Source organism: Oncorhynchus nerka, linkage group LG7 (assembly GCF_034236695.1).
Source record: "Oncorhynchus nerka isolate Pitt River linkage group LG7, Oner_Uvic_2.0, whole genome shotgun sequence".
NCBI lineage: Eukaryota > Metazoa > Chordata > Actinopteri > Salmoniformes > Salmonidae > Oncorhynchus > Oncorhynchus nerka.
Genome location: NC_088402.1, coordinates 82,237,034 through 82,263,102, shown reverse-complemented (window position 1 = coordinate 82,263,102; position 26,069 = coordinate 82,237,034). Strand labels below are relative to the sequence as shown.

Genomic DNA, 26,069 nt, shown 5'->3' with positions numbered 1-26,069 from the left:
GTGTGTGTGGGTGGGTGGGAGAGAGAATGGATGTGTGTGGGTGGGAGAGAGAGAGAATGGATGTGTGTGGGTGGGAGAGAGAGAGAATAGATGTGTGTGGGTGGGAGAGAGAATGGATGTGTGTGGGAGAGAGAGAATGGGTGTGTGTGGGTGGGTGAGAGAGAATGGATGTGTGTGGGTGGGGAGAGAGAGAATGGATGTGTGTGGGTGGGAGAGAGAGAGAATATATGTGTGTGGGTGGGAGAGAGAATGGATGTGTGTGGGAGAGAGAGAATGGGTGTGTGTGGGTGGGTGGGAGAGAGAATGGATGTGTGTGGGTGGGAGAGAGAGAGAATAGATGTGTGTGGGTGGGAGAGAGAATGGATGTGTGTGGGTGGGAGAGAGAATGGATGTGTGTGGGTGGGAGAGAGAATGGATATGTGTGGGTGGGAGAGAGAATGGATGTGTGGGTGGGAGAGAGAATGGATATGTGTGGGTGGGTGAGAGAGAATGGATGTGTGTGGGTGGGAGAGAGAATGGATGTGTGTGGGTGGGTGGGTGAGAGAGAATGGATGTGTGTGGGTGGGTGGGTGAGAGAATGGATGTGTGTGAGTGGGTGGGTGAGAGAATGTGTGTGTGTGGGTGGGAGAGAGAATGGATGTGTGTGGGAGAGAGAGAATGGATGTGTGTGAGTGGGTGGGTGAGAGAATGGATGTGTATGGGTGGGTGGGTGAGAGAATGGATGTGTATGGGTGGGTGAGAGAGAATGGATGTGTGTGGGTGGGAGAGAGAATGGATGTGTGGGTGGGAGAGAGAATGGATGTGTGTGAGTGGGTGGGTGAGAGAATGGATGTGTGTGGGTGGGAGAGAGAATGGATGTGTGTGGGAGAGAGAGAATGGGTGTGTGTGGGTGGGAGAGAGAATGGATGTGTGTGGGTGGGGAGAGAGAGAATAGATGTGTGTGGGTGGGAGAGAGAATGGATGTGTGTGGGTGGGAGAGAGAGAGAATGGATGTGTGTGGGTGGGAGAGAGAGAGAATGGATGTGTGTGGGTGGGAGAGAGAGAGAATGGATGTGTGTGGGTGGGAGAGAGAGAGAATGGATGTGTGTGGGAGAGAGAGAATGGATGTGTGTAGGTGGGAGAGAGAGAGAATGGATGTGTGTGGGTGGGAGAGAGAGAGAGAATGGATGTGTGGGTGGGAGAGAGAGAGAGAATGGATGTGTGTTTGAGAGAGAGAATGGATGTGTGGGTGGGAGAGAGAGAGAGAGAATGGATGTGTGGGAGAGAGAGAATGGATGTGTGTGGGAGAGAGAGAGAGAGAATGGATGTGTGTGGGTGGGAGAGAGAGAGAATGGATGTGTGTGGGAGAGAGAGAATGGATGTGTGTAGGTGGGAGAGAGAGAGAATGGATGTGTGTGGGTGGGAGAGAGAGAGAATGGATGTGTGTGGGTGGGAGAGAGAGAGAGAGAATGGATGTGTGTTTGAGAGAGAGAATGGATGTGTGTGGGTGGGAGAGAGAGAGAGAGAATGGATGTGTGTGGGAGAGAGAGAATGGATGTGTGTGGGAGAGAGAGAATGGATGTGTGTGGGAGAGAGAGAATGGATGTGTGTGGGTGGGAGAGAGAGAGAATGAGAATGAGAGAGAGAAATCAACGTAATGTACTCACACTTTCCCATAGTCTTGTATACAATGCATACAGTCACAGGGTGGTGTGCTGATGCTGATGGGATGTCGTGTGATTCAATGATTTTTAACACTGTTCTCCTGTGTTTGTGGTGTCTGTGTGTCCATGTCTTATCTCTGTGCTGGTCGGTGTGTCCTTCTTTGTGTGTGTTTGTCTCTGTGGCTCTACCTTGTCCTCACTCATGTGAATGTCTGTCTCTATGCCTGTCTCTGTGTCTCTACCTTGTCCACACTTATGTGAATGTCTGTCTCTATGCCTGTCTCTGTGTTCTTGTCTCTCTGTGTATTCTCTTTCTCTTCCCCTTGTTTTTCATTCACCCTCTTTTTACTAGATGGTCACTCTAGAGGCAGCCAGGCAGTCAGAGAGGGAGCTTCCTCCAACCCTACCCACTCACTCAAGGGACGATTTCGGGTACGGCCCATCCAGAAAAAAAAACTAGCCCCTAGAAAATAGATCTGAAAGGATTAGATAGGTATAAGAATTATGGCTAAAATATCCACCCAGTGTACGAGGGGACAAGATACCTACTACCACGTCTAATCAATTATTTCAGATCTATGAGGTGCCTAGAACTTTCTGATAATCCTGAAAATCCCTTCCTGTTTAAATATCAGAATACGCTGGTGGGGGAGGAACACAATCAAAGTTAATGACTCACATTTCTCCAGGTCACCGCAGTGCCCCAGCTCCCCGAGGCCTCTCCCCCCAAAGAGGCAGCCTCCGGTATAGGCAGCAGTCACAGGAAAGTGGGGCGCTTCTCTGTCACCCATACGGAGGCCCAAAGAGAGGAGAAAGAGCTAACAGACAGCTCCCCTGTGTCTCCTGACCTGGAGAGAGAAAGGAGGAGGGTCCGAGGGAAAGAGGGAGAGGAAGGGAAGAAGAATCCAGCACTGAGCCACCCACCCCGAGGACATGGGCATGGTCACTCACCCCTAGGCAGTAGTGATGATGAGGAGAGTGAAATGGGGGATGAAGACCTGAGGAAGGAGCTGCACAAGATGAGAGAGAAGTGAGACATGGAGGGGACAAGGAAAGATTAGATTATAATGAACCCAATCAAGAAAGAAAGAAAGAAAGAAACTGAAGTATCTACTGAATTCACCTTTTTCCCATTTTGACTAACCAATTTGTATTCTCTTCCTCCCTCTCATTCTACTTCATCCCTGCCTGCCTATATTCTCAAATGTCCTCACTTTTTCCTCCTCAATTATTTATGTCTCTCTATTCTGTCTCTCTTTCATTAATGATCTCCCAAACTCCATTCTGTTCATTTCCCTTCCTCCCTCCTCCCTTTCTCCCCTTCCTCTTTCCTCTCCCTGTGTTCTACCTCTTGCCAGACACATCCAGGAGGTGGTGTCCCTGCAAGCTCAGCAGAACACAGAGCTCCAGGAGCTGTACAAACAGCTCCGCACCCTCCAAGAGCACCGGCCGACCCTGCCTCTGCCCCGCACTCCAACCCTCCCCTCGGGAGCGACAGCCCTCTCCCCCCGCAGGCCCCGCACGGCCAAAGCCAAGCTCCGGCCCAGACCCCACTCCCACATAGACAACAATGGAGTCACTGGTCACCCTGGTAACCAATCACTCTTCCTGGGTCTACTTTTGGTCTTTCAATCTCGATCTCCTTGTATTTTTCTCTCTCTCCATCCTCCTTCCCCCTACACACAACACCCCATAATGACAACGCAAAATCAGGTTTTTTAGATATTTTTTCTCATGTATTAAGAAATGTAAAACAGAAATACTTAATTTACGTAAGTATTCAGACCCTTTGCTATGAGACTTGAAATTTAGTTCAGGTGCATCCTATTTCCATTGATCATCCTTGAGATGTTTGTACAAGTCCATCTGTGGACATGATATGATTTGGAAAGGCACACTCCTGTCTATATAATATCCCACAGTTATAGTGCATGTCAGAGCAAAAACCAAGCCATGAGGTCGAAGGAATTGTCCATAGAGCGCTGAGACAGGATTGTGTCGAGGCACAGATCTGGGAAAGGCAGTTAACCCACTGTTACCCGGTAGGCCGTCATTGTAAATTAGAATTTGTTCTTAACTGACTTGCCGAGTTAAATAAAGGTAAAAATAAAAACAAATAAAAAAATGGAGTTTGCCTAAAGGCACCTAAAGGACTCTCAGACCATGAGAAACAAAATTATCTGGCCTGATGAAACCAAGATTGAACTCTTTGGTCTGAATGCCAAGCGTCACGTCTGAAGGAAACCTGGCACCATCCCTACAGTGAAGCATGGTGGTGGCAGCATTATGCAGTGGGGATGTTTTTCAGCGGCAGGTACTGGGAGTCTAGTTAGTATCGAGACAAAGATGAATGGAGCAAAGTACAGAGAGATCCTTGATGAAAGCCTGCTCCAGTGCGCTCAGGACCTCAGACTGGGGCAAAGGTTCACCTTCCATCAAGACAATGACCCTAAGCACACAGCCAATACAACGTATGAGTGTTTGATCAGATTTCGAACCCAATCGAACAATCTCTGAAGAGACCTGAAAATAGCTGTGCAGCAACGCTCCCCATCCAACCTGACAGAGCTTGAGAGATCTGCAGAGAACAATAGGAGAAACTCCCCAAATACAGGTGTGCCAAGATTTTAGTGTCATACCCAAGAAGACTCAAGGCTGTAATCGCTGCCAAAGGTGCTTCAACAAACTACTGAGTAAAGGGTCTGAAATCTTATGTAAATGTGATATTTCCATATATTTAAAAACATTTATTAGCAAACATTTCTACAAACTTGTTTTTGTCATCAAGGGGTATTGTGTGTAGATTGATGAGGGGGAAAAAAACAATTGAATAACTTTTTTAATAAGGCTGTAACGAAGCCAAATGTGGAAAACGTCAAGGGATCTGAATACTTCCCAAAGGCGCTGTACATGTGATATCTGACTGTCTGTTGTATCTCGTGAAGGTATCCAGCAGTCCAGTAGTTTTTCAGGCGGAGAACAGAGCAGACTACCACCGTACTGCAACCCAGAACACACCAACCTACTGACTACTAAAAGAGGTAAGGAAAGGTTTCACCAAAACATAAGACTCTTCCTCTGAATGAATAAAGTGTTTGATTGAATATCTTCAATTTTTCTATTTCTCAGACCACAGTCCTCCCTCCCAAGGTGCCAGGAAGAGCACGTTCACAGAAGACTTGCACAGACTGGTTGATGATTGGACGAAGGAGACAGTGGGTCCCACCCATCCCAAGCCCTCGCTCAATCAGATCAAGCAGATTCAGCAGGTGCAGGAGTTGAGAGGCTGGCCACAGCCCACAGAGGTAAAGTACAAGGTCCACCCACTTGTGACCTATACGTACAGTTGGTGTACAATTCAGTCTATGACTGCAAGCTACTAATAACTACTACTGTTGTTACTACTGCTACTGTTACTACTGTTACTACTACTATTACTACTACTACTACTACTGTTATTACTACTACTACTACTACTAATACTGTTACTACTACTACTACTGTTGTTACTACTACTACTACTACTACTGTTACTACTACTACTACTACTACTGTTGTTACTACTACTACTACTGTTACTACTACTACTACTACTATTGTTACTACTACTACTACTACTACTGTTACTACTACTACTACTACTACTGTTGTTACTACTACTACTACTGTTACTACTACTACTACTACTACTGTTACTACTACTACTACTACTACTACTACTACTACTGTTGTTACTACTACTACTACTACTGTTACTACTACTACTACTACTACTACTGTTATTACTACTACTGTTACTACTACTACTACTACTACTACTACTACTGTTGTTACTACTACTACTACTGTTACTACTACTACTACTACTACTACTGTTGTTACTACTACTACTACTGTTACTACTACTACTACTACTACTGTTACTACTACTACTACTACTGTTACTACTACTACTACTACTACTGTTACTACTACTACTACTACTACTGTTACTACTACTACTACTGTTGTTACTACTACTACTACTGTTACTACTACTACTACTACTACTGTTACTACTACTACTACTACTGTTACTACTACTACTACTACTACTGTTACTACTACTACTACTACTACTGTTACTACTACTACTACAGGAGTCAGAAAAATGTTTTGAGTCTAATAAATCCATTTAATATAGCCATCATAATAAAATCCATTGTTTCATTAGTTGTGATAGGCCTATAAACCTGTGAATGTCTTAGGAATCAAAACATAAGAGCTACATGATACAACTCTATATTGAGGATTTGGAAAAAGTTGCAAAAAAAGGCATGCACTCTGATCCTTGCACTTCAAGCAGCGAGAGAGAGACAATTGCATTGATGCTCTGCTTGTGTAGCAAGAAAGTTGGTGGATATCAAGTCAATTTTAGATGAAATTAAAATGACGGAATTAAAAGTGAAATGAGAAAGAAAGGCTACAATGACAAAAAGCCAACAGTTAGGATGCTATTTACACTATAATCTAAATGGAGTTATTGTTATGTTTAGGCTAACTGTAGGACAGTGAGAAGCGCAGTAACATTATGGCTAGCCTCAATTAGTTTATTATATCTCGGTTTGATGCAGTCAGACTGGTAATATGTAATCGGATTGGGACGATAAGTTACTAGCAATAAGTCAGTCTAGAGAGAGATAACAGTGGTTACGGTCTCTCCCTCCGTGCTGCGGTGCTCCGAGCCTTTTAATAAAGTAGCAAACCATTGGCTTTTCTGCTGCTTCCCTCACTCGGATCGGACCGGTTGTCCTTTAGATCCTTTTGGAACAGGTTTTAAAAATGCATATTGAGTCCGGGGCTTTCCCATGTCTATTTCGGAACGGAAACTCTGTAACTCCCATCACTATTTGTCCTCATCATTCATATTATTCAAATTCAATAATGATGTGTTTAGAGACTGATTAGATGAACAATAGAGCGCTTATTACCAGGCTATTAGCAAGTTTGGTAGGCTACTCATCAGCGCCATTCATTTGCAGTTTTGGACTGGGATTACAGTGACCAACGGTCATAGGCAATTTGACTGCCGTCATGACTCGTGACTGCCTGTGTGGCGGTAATACGGTCACCGCAAAAGCCCTAGTTATTACATACATTATAATGGTATGCTTGGTGTTATGGTGCTCATTAGTGTGTCTTGGCTGTCATCTTTCCAGGTGGCTCCTCCAGGTTGGTTCCCTGTGGCACCACTGAACCCCCAGGCCTCCCCAGCCCCAGCTCAGTACACTGCTGGGGGGAGCCTGAGCCAGTGGAGTGGGGTGGGGGGACCACCAGGATCACAGCAACAACAACAACAAACGCACATGCCTCAAGTCCCACAGCTGCAGCAAAGTTTACATCTCCAGCAAGCCCAGCCTCCTCACCCATTACAGATACAGCCCTTTCAGCAATCACCTCTATGCCTACAACAGCCCCTAATCCAGACTCCACTACTGTCTCAGTCCCTGGCTCCTGTACAGCCACAGACTGGGCAACAACAGATACCCAAGCAGCCCAATGTAGGTGTAGGAGCCTCACCACAGAATCAGAATCAACCTCTGTTGCCTTCCCAGATACCCCAAATGGCCCCGTCATCTGAGCTGGCCCTAGCGCAGCCTGGGTGTCTGATTCCTGGGTCTAGCACAACCGCGGTGGTGGGAACCATAGACACTGGACCTGCTGCTGCTGCCACCGGTGTCCCCAGAGGGACATTCTGCTCCTCCTCCTGCTGCTCTGCTGCAGCTCAACCATCCAGTGCCAAACTTCACCCCACGCCCCCAACCTCAACTCTTCCTCTGGGACAGCAGTGAAATGAAGAAAATAAAAAAAGGGAAGAGTGATGTCGATTATGATGGAACGAGTGAAGGAGAAAAAAGATGGAGAGTGTGTATGTTATGAGAGTTAAATGTCTGAGAATGAGAAAATGGACGCCAGTGGGTTTGTAAAGTTGAGATGGGGAGTGAATGAGAGAGATGGTTGAGTCTATGTAGAGTATGTAGAGTAGAGTATGTACAGACAGAGGGGAAATTTAGAACTCTGGTGGGGTTATTGTTGTGTTTGAGTGTTGAGATGTACAAACTTGCGTAACGTTTGTGTGTGTATTTGTGTGTGTGTGTTTGTGTTGCCATTGATTTTCTCAATACATATCTCTTGTGTGTTTTGACACCATGTTATTTTTTAAAATCCAACTCATTTGGACCCTGAACTCTTCTCCCAAGCAGAGACATGAAGGAACACAAACATTATGACATTATTATTGTATTTTTATTTGTCAATGCTTACTTATATTGAAAAGGACTATGGATTTTAGAAGTGCAATTACTAACTGTCATCTAAATGTTATCATCCTGTATTGTTTGTAAGGCATTTAACAAAATATTTTTGTAGAAGCACGTTGACAAGAATCAACCAGACATTTACAAGCCAATACAGTGAGCCAACATCTTACATGAACATAGCACAAATGTTTCAACAGGCTACCAATGAGATGTAAAGCAGTTACAACAACAGCATGTTACAGTAACACCACAGAGCATGGTAATAATGGTGCTACCTGGCTATTATCACTACCACAATGTCACTAAGCATACTGTTGTACGGTGTAGTGCACTGGCAAGGCATGTACTTTGTGTATTGTTATATTTTACATTGATAAGTAGTGGTAACAACTAGGTTAGAAGATCTAAAATAACACGTTGATGAGTAACATGATTAAATTCTGATCAATTGATTTCCTTAATACACTGAAAAATGGATTTAATTGATGAATATGTTCAGTGGGCTTTCATTTAAATCTTACTGAATAAACACTCATCGAGACTAAAACTGCATGATCTTACGGCTACAACATACCTTGACTTGCCTGACTTTAGTGCAATCTACTTACAAGTGCTTATATATATATATATATATATATATATATATATATATATATATATATAAGCACTTGTATATATATCATGTCTGCTGCTGTGCACAACAGAAAAACATTTGTTTTAGATAAATGTGTTATTTCCTCTACCAGTCTCAGCCCTGCATATTGAAGGTGTTATCTAAGGAAAACAATGATGAGAAAACAAACAAAATGCCAAGTCATTTCATGGTAATGGAGAACCCATGTAAATGTATAGGGGCTGTTCTCATATTGCCTTTTGGAATTAATACTTTACTGTGTGTGTGACTGTGCACCAAAAACGTGGACTATGTACAAGAAGTGCTACAGTTTCTAAACGGTTCACCCTATAAGATGAAAATACCCTCAGATTAAAGCCGACAGTCTGCACTTTAACCGCATATTAATTGTATAATTTCCAATCCAAAGTGCTGGAGTACAGAGCCGAAACAACCCATCATGTGTCACTGTCTCAATACTTCTAGAGCTCACTGTATGAGACAGACTGCTTCATAGTGAATTAAAAACTACTGAAAGTGGAAGGACCAAAACAAAACATTGACATTTCTATTGGGGAGCTTACGCTTATGGTTGTTCAAAAAGTAAAATCGTTACAAATTGCATATGAATATAGAGTTTAACATAATGGTTTTCAGTATTTGTTGAGTTTTTTTATGAGACAACCCACATTCTCACAGTAATATAGTTGCTGATTATTAGTGGAGTGGAGGAAGTGCTGTCCAGTCAACACTAACATGTTGACCATATGTCACAGCTTAATGATATTCACGAAAAGGAAATGTGGAACTCACCCTTTCCTGAAGTGTTACCAAAATGTCATCTAAAAGAAGAAAATATGATTTTTGTATTTTGAAATGGGGTTGTACAAAATGTACAATTGTGTTCTTCTGATCAACATTTAAAATCTGAGGTTATCTGATACTAGAAAACATTGGTTCTCATCTCTGTTGATGGAGTCCCCCCATGCATATATTACAGTGAGGGAACAAAGTATTTGATCCCCTGCTGATTTTGTATGTTTGCCCACTGACAAAGAAATGATCAGTCTATCATTTTAATGGTAGGTTTATTTGAACAGTGAGAGACAGAATAACAACCATCAAAAATGTTATAAATTGATTTGCATTTTAATGAGGGAAATAAGTATTTGACCCCCTCTCAATCAGAAAGATTTCTGGCTTCCAGGTGTCTTTTATACAGGTAACAAGCTGAGATTAGGAGCACACTCTTAAAGGGAGTGCAGTGCTCCTAATCTCAGTTTGTTACCTGTATAAAAGACACCTGTCCACAGAAGCAATCAATCAATCAGATTCCAAACTCTCTACCATGGCCAAGACCAAAGAGCTCTCCAAGGAAATCAGGGACAAGATTGTAGACCTACACAAGGCTGGAATGGGCTACAAGACCATCGCCAAGCAGCTTGATGAGAAGGTGACAACAGTTATTTGCAAATGGAAGAAATACAAAAGAACTGTCAATCTCCTTCGGCCTGGGGTTCCATGCAAGATTTCACCTCGTGGAGTTGCAATGATCATGAGAACGGTGAGGAATCAGCCCAGAACTACATGGGAGGATCTTATCAATGATATCAAGGCAGCTGGGACCATAGTCACCAAGAAACCAATTGGTAACACACTACGCCATGAAGGACTGAAATCCTGCAGCGCCCGCAAGGTCCCCCTGCTCAAGAAAGCACATATACATGCCCGTCTGAAGTTTGCCAATGAACATCTGAATGATTCAGAGGACAACTTGGTGAAAGTGTTGTGGTCAGATGAGACCAAAATGGAGCTCTTTGGCATCAACTCAACTCGCCGTATTTGGAGGAAGAGGAATGCTGCCTACGACCCCAAGAACACCATCCCCACCGTCAAACATGGAGGTGGAAACATTATGCTCTGGGGGTGTTTTTCTGCTAAGGGGACAGGACAACTTCACCGCATCAAAGGGACGATGGACGGGGCCATGTACCGTCAAATCTTGGGTGAGAACCTCCTTCCCTCAGCCAGGGCATTGAAAATGGGTCGTGGATGGGTATTCCAGCATGACAATGACCCAAAACACACGGCCAAGGCAACAAAGGAGTGGCTCAAGAAGAAGCATATTAAGGTCCTGGAGTGGCCTAGCCAGTCTCCAGACCTTAATCCCATAGAAATTCTGTGGAGGGAGCTGAAGGTTCGAGTTGCCAAACGTCAGGCTCGAAACCTTAATGACTTGGAGAAGATCTGCAAAGAGGAGTGGGACAAAATACCTCCTGAGATGTGTGAAAACCTGGTGGCCAACTACAAGAAACATCTGACCTCTGTGATTGCCAACAAAGGTTTTGCCACCAAGTACTAAGTCATGTTTTGCAGAGGGGTCAAATACTTATTTCCCTCATTAAAATGCAAATCAATTTATAACATTTTTGACATGTTTTTCTGGATTTTTTGGTCATTATTCTGTCTCTCACTGTTCAAATAAACCTACCATTAAAATGATAGACTGATCATTTCTTTGTCAGTGGGCAAATGTACAAAATCAGCAGATCAAATACTTTTTTCCCTCACTGTATGTTCATCTTAGACTATGTGTTGAAACAGAGCTACATCATGTTTCAATTACGAGAGGTTTTGTCAGCGTGGATATAATCATAGGGATATCTCAACTTGTTTTATCTCTATGGTAATATTGTCTTACATTTCACATCTTGACTCACTGGACAAACAACAAAATATTATCAAGGGGCAGGCCTAGACTATCTATAGGCCATTAGGATCTTCTATATGACACATATTTGAGTGTCCAGATATTACACTAGATTCGGAACCAATGATTTATAAAGATATTTCAACAGAAAAACATATAAATAAAACGTATGTTGCTGGTGATTTAGCCTCTGTAAAATGTTAACTAATTTAATTGTTGATTTTATTTATGTTTTGTAACTAATCAAAATAAATGGTGTTAAACATCAAACTGTTAATGGGCATTTTGTTGCTTATTCTATTGGACCCACACCTGTCCTCACTTTCCCCAGTCTTGTCATTATATGGTTGAAATCATGTATTTTATTACAGACCTAGGTGGATAGGGTGTAATAGCTGCTCATTAGGGTTATTACAGTTGAATGATTACCTCCCTGTAATGTAAATATTGTTTCATTTTGTCGGCCTACGTCACATATTATCCATTATATTGAACAGATACTGTAGAGGCCGCTCCAACAATGAAAATAAATGTCTTTGGGAGGAGGTAAGATCAGGTGGGACTATTCCAGCCAATGACAGGGCAGATACGCGTGTGAACAACAGGCACAACGGTGTCCACTAGTTACCACAAGCACAAAGTCAAAATGGGCTATATCGTAAGAATTCATGAAAACAAAAATGTGCTTTTTGGTCTTAATTTAAGATTAGAGCTAGCCATAAGGTTAGCAGTGTGGTTAAGGTTAGATTTAAAAGCACATTTTAAGAGGATACATTGTGGAAGTAGGCGGGGGTTTTACTTTGTGGCTGTGGTAACTAGTGACAACCAGGACCAACTCCGAAATGAAGTGTTTTTTCTCAAAGTTGCCGGGATATCACATATCCTACTTATATCGATACACTCATAACAACCTAATCATTACGAAACTTATATTAAATTAAATAAGCCACACGTAGCAAATAAGCCATTACATTTTTTGTTAACCAAATTCGAGACTCACTCATTGACCTCCATACAAAAATGCATCGCCCAGTTAGGGAAAAAACGCCACCTGCTGGAGTAGACAGTTTTCGGGACCAGTTATGCCGCTCGCTTTGCCTCTTCCTCTCTGCCTACATTTGAAGGCCCGCTACTAGCGCAACGTTATTGCTATTTCAACTGCAGACTGTCTCTTTGCGAGTGATTTGAAATGCCGTTGCTCCATCACAAATGTCTTTATGTTTTAGTTGTTTATAGTAACATTGCTCATGTAGTTGTATTTTAATTTTAATCTATTCAAACCCTGCAATATATATTTGGTGACAAACTACACACCTGGACATAATTTGTGGCAAAAAAACCTATGCAGTAACGGAATTTAAAAAATACTTTTCGCTGCATAATAAGGCCTCATCGATCCTCGGCCTTTCGTACGGATTTTAACCGATTTCGAATGCTTGGCCGACGGCCTCTGCAGCAGCCAGACAATTCAAATCCCGGTAAGAAATTGTTTCGGACCGATTTTCTGAAAGTGCAACTTACATACAGCTACTCCAATACGTTTAGTTGTTGTCATGAACAAATATGAAATACTAGATATTAAACTATATAGATTAATACAGATCTATCCGATGATTAGCTATCGCGTTGCATACGTTAGCCAACGGTGGCTAGCCTTTTTCTGCTAGCAGCTGAGTTAGTGAATAAACATCAGTTATAGTAGCCAAATACTGAAATGTGTTGTCTTGAATTGCAACTAACTAAAATATAGCTAGTCATTCAATACAAATTATTACCAGCTTGCTAGCCATCGGTAACGTTAAATTAACTGTACTTTTCGTTTGTTAGCTAACATTAGTTTACATAGCTAGCTAAGTTACTTAAGCCATTATTGTTAGCCAGGGTGCAATCTTTACGTAACGTTATGTCGCTAAGCTGCTAGCTAATGTTATTTTCCTACCTAGTACTAGCAAGCTAACGTTACTTAGCCAATAATGATGTTTGTCTGATTTTTAATTAAGATGTGAAAGCTGTCAGTTTGCAAGGCCTCCACATACGCCATGTTATTATTATTTAGCCAACTTTTGTAGCAATATTGTTTAATATGCATCTTGTTAGCTAGCTATATTTAGCTAATCGGGGGCTAGCTTGCTAGGTAAGACTCACTGCTAGCAAGCCAAGTATAACGTTAGTAGCTAACTAACGAGAAACTTTCTGTTAGTAAGACTAGCCTATATTTCTTAACCTAACACCCAAATCCCTGTATACGTTTTTAACAGATACGTTTGTGCTCTCTTTTCTACCCGTTCAACAGGTTCCTGACCATGGCCTGTACAGTGTGACAGGCACCTAGTCCCAGTGAAGTGAGACAACCGTTAACCTGTTACTGGCACTGCCCTGTGCTTCAGTACCCTCACCTTTTTAACTATATATATTAAGCACTCAATGCAACCCTAACGTATTTCCAATTTAGACTATCACGTGTAGTGCTGTCCCATTCTCAGTAGATTTAGGGCTAACTGTCAGTCAGACACAGAGCAGTGCTAGTTCCCATACACTCCCAGTATGGCGTCGGTTCCAGTATACTGCCTGTGTCGCCTACCCTATGATGTCACACGCTTCATGATCGAGTGTGACATCTGTCAAGACTGGTTCCATGGAAGGTAAGTTATATTTCAGTGTCATCTTTACTCATTTCCAACTTTTTACAGTAGGCTAGTTGAGTAAATTGGTTTTGTTTATTGTGTACATTGTTTTTTTGTTTAGTTGTGTTGGAGTGGAGGAAGACAAAGCAGCAGAGATTGACCTGTACCACTGCCCCAACTGTCAGGTCACCCATGGGCCCTCTGTCAGTAAGTCCCTCTTGTCACTTTCAATTTGATTTCCAGGCTGTCTTGTTATATTTTACATGCATTTCAGACCTGTTTGAATCTATTGCATCAGGTGTGCTAGTTCTGAATACTTTTAATATGTGGAATGGCTGGGGGTACTCAAGGAGAGGTTTAGTAAACCCAGCTCTACAGGAATGCACATGCCAATACACATGCCAATTCCTCTGAGTCTTTGGCCTTCTGGTCTGCCTTTAGTAGTGTGGTTCTGGTTGTAATCCCAATCTGTTGTTGTCCCCTTTATGTTCTGCAGTGAGAAAGCGGCGTGGAGGAACCAAGCAGGCTGATGCTGGAGCCACTGGAGGAAGAGCCACTTCTGGTCGACCGGTAAAGACTGGCACTCCACAGTTTGTCAGTGAGCTACGTAGCCGCACCTTCCCAAGGTAAACCTACCATATTACATTATGTCTATACAGTACATGTTCATTCTCTTCCACACTGTCTTTATATCTACTATTTACATTTACCTATAATCACCCCCTCCCAGAGGAAGAACTCAATCTGACACCTAAATGAATTCAAGCGTAAAGCTTCTGCTTGCGTACATATATTTGTCTTACTTTTTAACTCTGCAGTGTTGGGAATGGGCTCGTTAGTAAACATTTCAATGTAAAGTCTACACCTGTTGTATTTGGCGCATGTGATCAATAACATTTTAATTAATTTTATTTGACATACAGTATAGTGTCTCAACTCTATCCGACTGGTCCAGAATATGGCCTTTTAAATCTGCATTTTGTATTCAGTTAATGTATCATTGTGGAGTGACACTGATAATTATTTCTAGCTCTACAGTTCTGCCCTGGTTCCCTCTGTTGAAGTAATAATAATAAGACATTTCATTTGTAAAGTGCTTTTCTCACACCTGAGGCTCTGAAGAAAATAACAAATAAAATAGTCATTTTCTATAAAGCTCTGTTTTTAACTGTGCCTTAAACCATGCCAGAAACTCTGCAGCCCTGATAGTGACTGGAAGTGTGTTCCACAGCCAAAGAGTCACACAACTGAAAGCCCTGTCATCCATATCAAATTGTGTTGGTCACATACACATGGTTAGCAGATGTTATTGCGAGTGTAGTGAAATGCTTATGCTATTAGATCTGACAGTGCAGCAGTATCTAACAGGTAATATCTAACAATTCCACTACAAAACCTAATACACAATCTAGTAAAGGAATGAGATAAGAATATATAAATGTAAAATATATGGATGAGCAGTGACAGAGCGGCTAAGATGCAAAAGATAGCAAAGAATAGATAGTGAAGGATACGTTATATACATATGAGATGAGTAATGTAAGATATGTAAACATTCTTAAAGTGACTAGTGTTCCATTTATTAAAGTGGCCAATGATTTGTCTGTAGTTAGGCAGCCGCTTCTGATGACATTGACATAGAAGCTGTTTTTCAATCTCTGTCCCTGCTTTGATGCACCTGTACTGACCTCGCCTTCTGGATGATAGCGGGGTGAACAGGCAGTGGCTCGGGTGGTTATTGTCCTTGATCTTTTTTGCTTTCCTGTGACACCGGGTGTTGTCGGGGTCCTGGAGGGCAGATAGTTTGCCCCGGTGATGCGTTGTGCAGACCACACCACCCTCTGGAGAGCCCTGCGATTGTGGGCGGTGCAGTCGCCGTACCAGGCGGTAATACAGCCCAACAGGATGCTCTCAATTGTGCATCTGTAAAAGTTAGTGAGTGTTTTTGGTGACGAGCTACATTTTTTCAGCCTCCTGAGGTTGAAGAGGCGCTATTGCGTGTGTGTTCAGTGTCCAGTCTGCTGTGAGGCTGCTGAAGGGAGATGGACCTGGATGAACGAAGGGTGTGTGTGGGGCAGGAGGGTAGGATGAGGTCAGGCAGGTACTTTGGTCCAGAGTTGTGGATAGCTTGGTTGGCGTGAACCAGAATTTTAAAATCAACGCGTGAGCATATGAGGAGCCAGTGGAGGTGTGGGTAGGAAACGTGCAGCACAGTTCTGGACATATTGTAGCCTTAGGCACTTGGCAGATGCGCCAACAAACGGCGTTATGATAATCCAGACGGGATGAGATGAAGGCATGGATGAGTTGCTCAGCTTCAGGCTGTGACGTCATAGGTCTAACGTGGCAATGTTCCGTAGACGGAAACATAAAACACACTTGATGTGGGTAGAATTTTGCATCATAATACCATGACATCCACATTGAGTTTACTGTCAAATTGTGCGCATGTTGATTTTGTCCATCCGCACCAGACGCGTTCATGATATTAAAGTTAAAATACCAAAACCAACTGTTAACCAGCTATATTAATTTGGGGACTGATCGAAACACATGGACATTTAGCTAGCTTGTTATTGCTTGTTGTTGTGGCAATACCATTTTCTTTAGCTAATCCACTCACTGTACTCATGTGCCAAAGAGACTGGCCTTTGTCAACTTCATATATGAATATTCCATCATTAATGAGCTCGAGGAGAACTGAGGAATTCATCCTGATTCGATAACCCAAACGGCTATCCTCCAATCACACCGATTTATGCAAATATTGGAACTTTTTTCTCCACAGAACACATTGCTATCTGGTTGTTCACATCTAAATTATCAAACTAAATACATACTGCAATTCCAACCACAAACGTCTTGTTTTTTTAGTTTTTTTTAAGCTTGCTCATTTCAACTTGCCCATCTAACAGCTAAATATTTGTTTTTTACTTCGTTATGAACACTAATTCAATTTGAGGCAACACATGTTGTCATGGAAAATATTAATGTTATTGCCAACAAGCAATGAGCAACTTCGCTGTAAAATCCAGTGCATATTAAATGTTGAGATTCCCGAAAGGGCAGTTTCTTTTGCACTGGCAAGGAGTGGAATGTTAGCTAAATAGATTGGTACTCAGACTAGCGGTATTTGCCTATTCTAGTTATTCAATTTCTATATGTCCCTCACGCTCTCCCAATCTGTGTTTTGTTCAGTGCTGACGAGGTGCTGTTGAAGCCGTCGGGGGCCCAGCTGACTGTGGAGTTCCTGGAGGAGCGTTCCTTCAGTGTTCCCGTGATGGTCCTCAGGAGGGACGGCTTGGGCATGAGCCTTCCCCCGGGGAACTTCGGAGTCAATGACGTAGAGCACTATATTGGTAATCCTCCCTGTTTTTAGGGCCCTTTTGGTTTTACATGCCATTAGTTTGATATGTGGTGGTTTTTACCCACATAATTAAATAGAACAATTAGTTATATTCTCTGCTATGGTACCTTTACCTACCTTAGTTGCATTTATACATTATTTATTTTACCTTTATTTAACTAGTTAAGTCAGTTAACAACAAATTCTTATCTTCAATGACTGCTTAGGAACATTGGGTTAACTGCCTTGTTCAGGGGCAGAACAACAGATTTTTACCTTGTCAACTCGGGGATTCGATCTTGCAACCTTTCGGTTACCACTAGGCTACCTGCCGACCCATGCACTGACTAGAAGTTACCCTGGATAATAGCATCTGCTTAATGATTGAAATGTCAATGTAATCCTCCCACAGTACACCTGCTCTTCAACTAGTCACATCTCAATGACATTTCATTACCATAGGAGATGTGACCTAGTGTAGGTTATCAGAGTAACTTAATGTGTTATCTCCCGCAACACTTTTTTGTTGAAGTTGTATATGATCATGATTAGGGCTGTGGTAGTCATGAAATTTCTTTAGCTGGTGATTGTGAACGTAAACATATTTAGCTTCTCCTGGCTTCCACGCAAAGCCTACAAGCTACTGATGCAGACCTTTGGAACAGTCTAATACATCCATGTTATATAGCCTACACATCACGTTAAAGCCATTATTTATTTTAGACCGGTCTAAAGAAACATGATATGAAGAAAATGTAGTCTATTTCAGAAGAAAATAATAGAATACTATGCGTTGTCCTTATGTTAGGCCCTGATCTCTCTATGACATGGCTGTGGGCAACACTAGTTCATTTAACAGACACGATTTGCTTAGAATTCCATGGCATTATTTTATGTTATAGTATGAAGAATACAATTGAACATAGCTGAATAAAATAGAAAGGATATTTTCTCCAAACAAATTTTGGGTGCACACTAATCTGTGTTGAGCGGTTATTTATGTAACCCCTAATCCATGCCTTTTGAGGACAGTGGCCATTGTGCCCTGGGCTGAATATAATAATTATAATTCCCTTCTCCCAGCTGCATGCTCCAGAGCACCTCACTCAAATTGTATTTTTATCTTTTCAATTTTACCTTTTTAACTAGGCAAGTCAGTTAAGAACAAATTCTTATTTTCAATGACTGCCTAGGAACAGTGGGTTAACTGCCTGTTCAGGGGCAGACCGGCAGATTTGTACCTTGTCAGCTCGGGGGTTTGAACTTGCAACCTTCCGGTTAATAGACCAACACTCTAGCCACTAGGCTACCCTGCCGCCCCAAATGTCTCCGTCACGTGATTGGGTCTTTTCTCACAGGCTACAAGTGAAGACGGCCACATCAGGGACGCAACTGCGCGCATCCCATTCCGAAGCGCATATTGAAGATATTGGAAAAACTGTCCACAAATACTTTTCGTGAGCCAACAAGACGAATAGGCCTAACGAACAGCAAAGCTATCCCCCAAAGTACAAAAGTCGACCTATTCTGTGCGAGAAATAAATATTCCAGATATGGTCTGGAACAGTTGTGGGATGTGATAGATCCCAAATCAATGCAACCACTACCATCAAACAAACTTTTTTAAGCAATGAGGCTAACACAACAGACCAGAATGTTTTAGCTGGTACTCAGTGTAGGTTATCAGAGTATGTAACCTAGTGTTGATAAACTAATAGGCTATTTCTTCACATTGTAAGCGCAGCAATGCGCACATGGCAGTAGGCTATAAGTGTGAATGTTCCATTAGCGGGATAACTCCATTCTCAAACGTGACCGCAAATGCCATTATGCATATAATGATTTTATTAGAAATGTGCATTTTTATGGTGAAAATGATCTTCCCCAAACTAGAAACTCACGCGCTGCGTATATATGCCAGTTAGGCTCTACACCCGTTGAAAAGCTAATTAATGTGCTTCATTTTGAGAAGTTATTTGGCCACTTTAGTTGTGATGTTAACCTTATTAAAACATATAGGCCTATGGGCTAGGCTACATGAGGTGTGATACTAACCTTATTAAAACATATAGGCCTATGGGCTAGGCTACATGAGGTGTGATACTAACCTTATTAAAACATATAGGCCTATGGGCTAGACTACATGAGGTGTGATACTAACCTTATTAAAACATATAGGCCTGTGGGCTAGGCTACATGAGGTGTGATACTGACCTTATTAAAACATATAGGCCTATGGCTAGACTACATGAGGTGTGATACTAACCTTATTAAAACATATAGGCCTATGGGCTAGACTACATGAGGTGTGATACTAACCTTATTAAAACATATAGGCCTATGGGCTAGGCTACATGAGGTGTGATACTATGATTTGAAAAAGTCGTAAAAAAGGCATGAGTTTCTTGCCTTACTGCACACAAGCTGGGCATCATTCAGTGATAGGCTAATAGTGTCACCCTTCAGACTATTCTTGATTTAACTGTGTCTTTACATATACTAAGTAATATATGTGTGAAATGTGTTTTGATTAAGAATGGACATTATCATGCACCTGTGTCAAAACCGGGGCAGCAGAAAAAAATGTAATGTAATCTATGAACTTAAATAGCGAATGGAGGACGCTTTTCTCATGGTTCATTTTCATGCCAGCCAGGTAGGCTATACTCCTGTTGTAAAGAGCAATGTGCTTAATAGTAGGAAAATTGAGAAATATATATATATATACAGTAGGCCTAGCCTATAGAAATCTGATGGTATCCTCTTTTTAATAGAGGCCATCATTCTGTTTTCGCACATAATTCCATAGCCTATAGAAATGTTGCGCAACATGAGCTCATGGGCTCTCATGAAGTGTTTCATTAGATTTTCAGGTACATTTGCGTTGTCAGAGTGATTAGAGGGACAATCGAGTACTGAGTACCAGGCAGTTAGAAGGTTTGGTAGACTACTAATGACCATCAGCAGCATGAAATCAAATGTATTGGTCACATACACGTGTTTAGCGTCAGACCTTGGAGAAGCCTAATTACCGTGACTAAACGGTCACGTTGAATTTGACTGCCACCATGACTCGTGACCGCTGGTGTGGCGGTAATACGCTCACCGTAACAGCCCTGATCACTATAGGATAATAAAGTCTGGGGAGCAGCAAGATGTGATTATGTGTTGATTGCGTGTTGTCTGTAGGTCCAGACAGGGTGATTGATGTGATTGACGTGTCTCGCCAAGCTGACCTGAAGATGTGTCTAGGGGACTTTGTGGAGTACTACAACAGCCCCAACAGAGACCGGGTCCTCAATGTCATCAGCCTGGAGTTCTCTGAGACCAGGTACACTGCTTGTTCTTAGGTCACTTCCATCCACTCATTGGTTGGTATTGGTCTTTAGGGGTCTTCCGGTCCACTCATTGGTTAGTATTGCTTTCTAGGGGTCTTCCTTGTCACCAGTACATCAGTTGGTTGATTCAAAGTTCAATTTTTCCAGAGCCATACTGAGAGTGTAAGAAATTACTTGGCATAATAATTGTTTGTGCAGAAAATATTTTACTTATGTTGTAAAATCTGGTGTTTTAAATATACAAAATGTCAATGTTCTGTACCAGGCTGTCCAATCTGGTGGAGACTCCAAAGATAGTGAGGAAGCTATCGTGGGTAGAGAATCTGTGGCCTGAGGAGTCAGTGTTTGAGCGGCCCAACGTCCAGAAGTACTGCCTCATGGGGGTCAAGGACAGCTACACAGACTTCCACATCGACTTCGGAGGCACCTCTGTCTGGTACCATGTACTACGGGTAAGAAGAGCGCCGTTATGGGACAATTGGGGGCCAGATTGCGTAGTGCCAACTGTCCCTTTTCACAATCTTCATGCTGTGCTGACATGCACAATTGGATAGTTATACAGTGAGACTCTTACCTCCCTCACTAGCTTTAAGCACCAGCTGTCAGAGCAGCTCACAGATCACTGCACCTGTACATAGCTCATCTGTAAATAGCCCATCCAATCTACCTCATCCCCATTCTGTTATATCTTGTTCCTTTGCACCGCAGTATCTCAACTTGCACATTCATCTTCTGCACATCCTACCAGTCCAGTGTTTAATTGCTATATTTTAATTACTCTGCCACCATGGCCTATTTATTGCCTTTACCTCTCTTATCCTACCTTATTTGCACATGCTGTGTATAGATTTTTCTACTGTATTATTGATTGTATGTTTGTTTATTCCATGCGTAACTCTGTGTTGTATGTGTCAAACTGCTTTGCTTTATCTTGGCCAGGTCGCAGTTGCAAATGAGAACTTGTTCTCAACGAGCCTACCTGGTTAAATAAAGGTGAAATAACAAATACAGAACATTAAAAACACCTGCTCTTTTCATGAGACTGACCAGGTGAAAGCCATGATCCGTTAATGATGGTACTTGTTAAATCCACTTCAATCAGTGTAGATGATGAAGGGGAGGAGACGGGTTAAATAAGGCTTTTTAAGCCTTGAGACAATTGAGACATGAATTGTGTATGTGTGCCATTCAGAGGATGAATGGGCAAGACAAAAACATTTAAGTGCCTTTTGAAAAGTTATGGTTAGTAGATGCCAGGCGTAGGACAGTTGCAGTGACCGTATTACCGCCACACCGGCAGTCACGAGTCATGACCGCAGTCAAATTCCCTGTGACTGTTGGTCAAGATAATCCCAATCCAAAACTGTGAAAATGAAGGGCGCTGATTTGTAGCCTACCAAACCTGCTAATGGCCTGGGACTCTGCACTCTATTGTTCCTCTAATCACTCTCTAAACTAGTGGTCCCCCCTACCGGTTGATCTCCAAGCCATTCCTAGTTGATCGCCAAACATTTCTGTGAAAAACCCAACAATAATGCCTTGTCTTCCTATTTGTTTGGAGCTGTTGACGGTAGATGCACTTGATTCTGCAGCCCTAGTGCCTGACTAGTAAAGGCCCACTGCACTACTTTTGTGAAAATATTTCCCCCCCCTCAAAAACAATATATTTTTTTTCATTCTGATTTTTCAGAACCCTCAGCCACCCTACTTCCCAAGGCTATGCTAATGTTATTATTTGTGGCTTGCCTTTTTTGATATCAAGGAATATTTCACTTTTTCTGGTCATAGGAGTAACATGAGACTTCCTCATGTCATTTCTCTCCTGTTCTATTGGTTTTCTTATCTTCCTAGTTGTGGTATCTTTATATCTTTCTAAGTTTCTAACAGCGATGGGGTTGCAACTCAATATTAGTATAATGTAATATAATGTTTGGCATACTCACTATATAGAGGTGTTATGGGAGATTTAACATTTAAATGTATTTTATCCATTACTGCCTTTACATTGTTCATAATTGTACGTGCTGTGTCTGCCTGATGGATGAAAATGAGCTCTGCTGCTAACATGCTGGCCAGACAGGCTCTGTGCATGGGTCTGCATTAGACGTCGACTGATTTATGAAATTTCAACGCCGATACTGACTATTGGAGGACCAAAAAAAGCCGATGCCGATTTATAAAAATTGATTTAATTTTTTTAATGTATTTGTAATAATGGCAATTACAACAATACTGAATGAACACTTATTTTAACGTCATATAATATATCAATAAAATCAATTTAGCCTCAAATAAATAATGAAACATATTCAATTTGGTTTAAATAATGCAAAAACAAAGTGTTGGAGAAGAAGGTAAAAGTGCAATATGTGCCATGTAAGAAAGCTAATGTTTAAGCTCAGAACATGAGAACATATGAAAGCTGGTGGTTCCTTTTAACAGGAGTCTTCAATATTCCCAGGTAAGAAGTATAGGACAATTATAGGACAATTTCTCTCTACGATTTGTATTTCATATACCTTTTGACTATTGGATGTTCTTATAGGCACTTTAGTATTACCGGTGTAACAGTATAGCTTCCATCCCTCTCCTCGCCCCTCCCTGGGCTCGACCCAGGAACACATCGACAACGGCCACACTCGAAGCAGCGTTACCCATCGCTCCACAAAAGCCGCGGCCCTTGCAGAGCAAGGGGAACAACCACTCTAAGTCTGAGTGACGTTTGAAACACTATTAGCGCGCACCCCGGTAACTAGCTAGCCATTTCACATCGATTACACCAGCCTAATCTCGGGAGTTGATGGGCTTGAAGTCATAAACAGCTTGAAGCACAGCGACGGGCTGCTGGCAAAACGCACCAAAGTGCTGTTTGAATGAATGCTTACGAGCCTGCTGGTGTCTACCATCGCTCAGTCAGACTGCTCTATCAAATCATAGACTTAATTATAACATAATAACACACAGAAATAGGAGCCTTTGGTCATTAATATGGTCGAATCCGGAAACTATCATCTCGAAAACAAGACGTTTATTCTTTCAGTGAAATACGGAACCGTTCCGTATTTTATCTAACGGGTAGCATCCACAAGTCTAAATATTCCTGTAACATTGAAGGTTGTGCAATGTAATGTCATAATTACGTAAAATTCTGGCAAATTAGGCAGCCCAAACTGTTGCATATATACACTGACTCTGCGTGCAATGAACGCAAGAGAAGTGACACAATTTCACCTGGTTAATATTGCCTGCTAACCTGGATTTATTTTAGCTAAATATGCAGGTTTGAAAATATATACTTCTGTGTATTGATTTTAAGAAAGGCATTGGTGTTTATGGTTAGGTTCACGTTGGTGCAAGACAGTTCTTTTTCGCGAATACGCACCGCATCGATTATATGCAACGCAGAACACGCTAGATAAACTAGTAAAATCATCAACCATATGTAGTTATAACTAGTGATTAAGATAAGTTTAATGCTAGCTAGCAACTTACCTTGGCTTCTTACTGCATTCACATAACAGGAAGTCTCCTCGTGGAGTGCAATGTAATCAGGTGGTTAGAGCGTTGGACTGTTAACTGCAAGATTGAATCCCTGAGCTGACAAGGTAAAAATCTGTCATTCTGCCCCTAAACAAGGCAGTTAACCCACCGTTCCTAGGCCGTCATTGAAACGAAGAATGTGTTCTTAACTGACTTGCCTGGTAAAATAAAGATTAAATCAAGGTGGAAAAAGATAATACCGATTTCCGATTGTTATGAACTTGATATCGGCCCTAATTAATCGGCCATTCCGATTAATCGGTCGACCTCTAGTCTGCATGTTGATTTTGTCAATCTGCACCAGACGTGTTAAAATACCAAAACCAACTGTTAACCAGCTATATTAATTTTGGGACAGGTCGAAACACATGGACATTTAGCTGGCTTGTTGTTGCTAACACATTTGTCTTTGGAGATAAACATTGGGTTGTTATTTTACTTGGATTGCATATGGTCTTTTTTTTGCTGGAACTTTGTAGAAGTTTTATCCATGTTGAGTCATACAAAATCATGTGTTCTCTACTCCGATAAAAAGGGGAAACCTAGTTCATTTTTAGTTTGTTTTCATTGATAAGTTCATCCTTCTTCTGTGGATTTTATATGGCAGTTGGCAACCTACTTTAATGTGCATTACCCCCCACCAACTGGAGTGTGGATCTTTCAATCACCACCGTGGGTATGAGTAGATGGGAGAGGCGGGACTTGCAGCACATCAAGCGTCTGAAATGGAACCAAGTTCTATGTTAGTGCCAGGCTATGCAGACTCCCGCGAGCAGTTTGGATGAAATTATTATATCAAATGTATGTGTACATTTTATTTTGCAACTATCGCGCACGCAACGTGGCCAGTCTGATCAGCATGCAAAGCTTACGTTCATGTGGAATAAAATGTTGATCAACTGAAAGGTTGATTTAATAAGCACTGTTGGATAAATATCTGTCTCTCTCTCAGGGTGAGAAGATCTTCTACCTGATCTCCCCCACGCCGGCCAACCTGGCCCTGTTTGAGCGCTGGAGCTCCTCGTCCAATCAGAACGAGATGTTTTTCGGGGACCAGGTGGACATGTGCTACAAGTGTTCCGTCAAACAAGGAAACACGCTCTTCATCCCAACAGGTATTCGCCCTCGCTCTTCATCCCAACAGGTATTCGCCCTCGCTCTTCATCCCAACAGGTATTCGCCCTCGCTCTTCATCCCAACAGGTATTCGCCCTCGCTCTTCATCCCAACAGGTATTCGCCCTCGCTCTTCATCCCAACAGGTATTCGCCCTCGCTCTTCATCCCAACAGGTATTCAGTGTTTTCAGAAGTTTCTCAGGTCTAAATCAGTCCCTGATTAGAGGGCAATGATGAAAACACAGTGGAACTGGCTTAGAGTTCCAAAGTTGAGTTTGAGGGATGTAGAGTACATCCATGTAGTATACTATTAGGTACACCCATCTAGTACCGGGTCGGACCCCCCCCCCCCTTTGCCTCCAGAACAGCCTGAATTATTTGGGGAATGGATTTTACAAGATGGGAACGTCCTACAGGGATGTTTGTCCATGCTGACGCAATGTCATCCATGGACTCATGCTGCTTACACCAAATCCTGACTCTGCCATCAGCATGACTCAACAGGAACCGGGGTTCGTCAGACCAGACAATGTTTTTCCACTTCTCATTTGTCCAGTGTTAGTGATTGTGTGCCTGCTGGTGTGGTCGTCTGCTGCAATAGCTCATTCATGACACGGACCAAGGAGTTGTGTGTTCCGAGATGCCGTTCTGCACACCACCGTTGTACTGCGCCGTTGTCTGTTAGTGTCCCGTCTGTTAGCTTGCTCGATTCTTGCCATTCTCCTTTAACCTCTCATCAATAAGTTGTTTTTGTCCACAGGACTTCCTCTGACTGGATGTTTTTTGTTTGTGGCACCATTCTTGAGAAACCCTAGACAATTTTGTGTGTGAAAAGCACATG

At 42.1% G+C, this 26,069-nt stretch overlaps 2 protein-coding genes across 2 annotated transcripts in view; both read left to right on the top strand.

The window, feature by feature from the left end:
• LOC115132510 (uncharacterized) overlaps positions 1 to 8,492 on the top strand; it is a 153,024-nt gene extending 144,532 nt beyond the window's left edge. The window contains exons 20-25 of the mRNA XM_065021095.1: positions 1,996 to 2,075; positions 2,333 to 2,673; positions 3,002 to 3,234; positions 4,589 to 4,684; positions 4,773 to 4,948; positions 6,842 to 8,492. Coding sequence (XP_064877167.1) covers positions 1,996 to 2,075; positions 2,333 to 2,673; positions 3,002 to 3,234; positions 4,589 to 4,684; positions 4,773 to 4,948; positions 6,842 to 7,474 — 1,559 coding nt within the window. The 3' untranslated portion in view covers positions 7,475 to 8,492. The remainder of the gene's footprint in view (positions 1 to 1,995; positions 2,076 to 2,332; positions 2,674 to 3,001; positions 3,235 to 4,588; positions 4,685 to 4,772; positions 4,949 to 6,841) is intronic.
• Positions 8,493 to 12,326: 3,834 nt separating this feature from the next.
• LOC115132508 (histone lysine demethylase PHF8-like) overlaps positions 12,327 to 26,069 on the top strand; it is a 31,925-nt gene continuing 18,182 nt past the window's right edge. The window contains 8 exon segments of the mRNA XM_029665232.2: positions 12,327 to 12,743; positions 13,559 to 13,907; positions 14,011 to 14,096; positions 14,386 to 14,515; positions 17,088 to 17,248; positions 20,425 to 20,566; positions 20,839 to 21,025; positions 25,066 to 25,228. Coding sequence (XP_029521092.2) covers positions 13,810 to 13,907; positions 14,011 to 14,096; positions 14,386 to 14,515; positions 17,088 to 17,248; positions 20,425 to 20,566; positions 20,839 to 21,025; positions 25,066 to 25,228 — 967 coding nt within the window. The 5' untranslated portion in view covers positions 12,327 to 12,743; positions 13,559 to 13,809.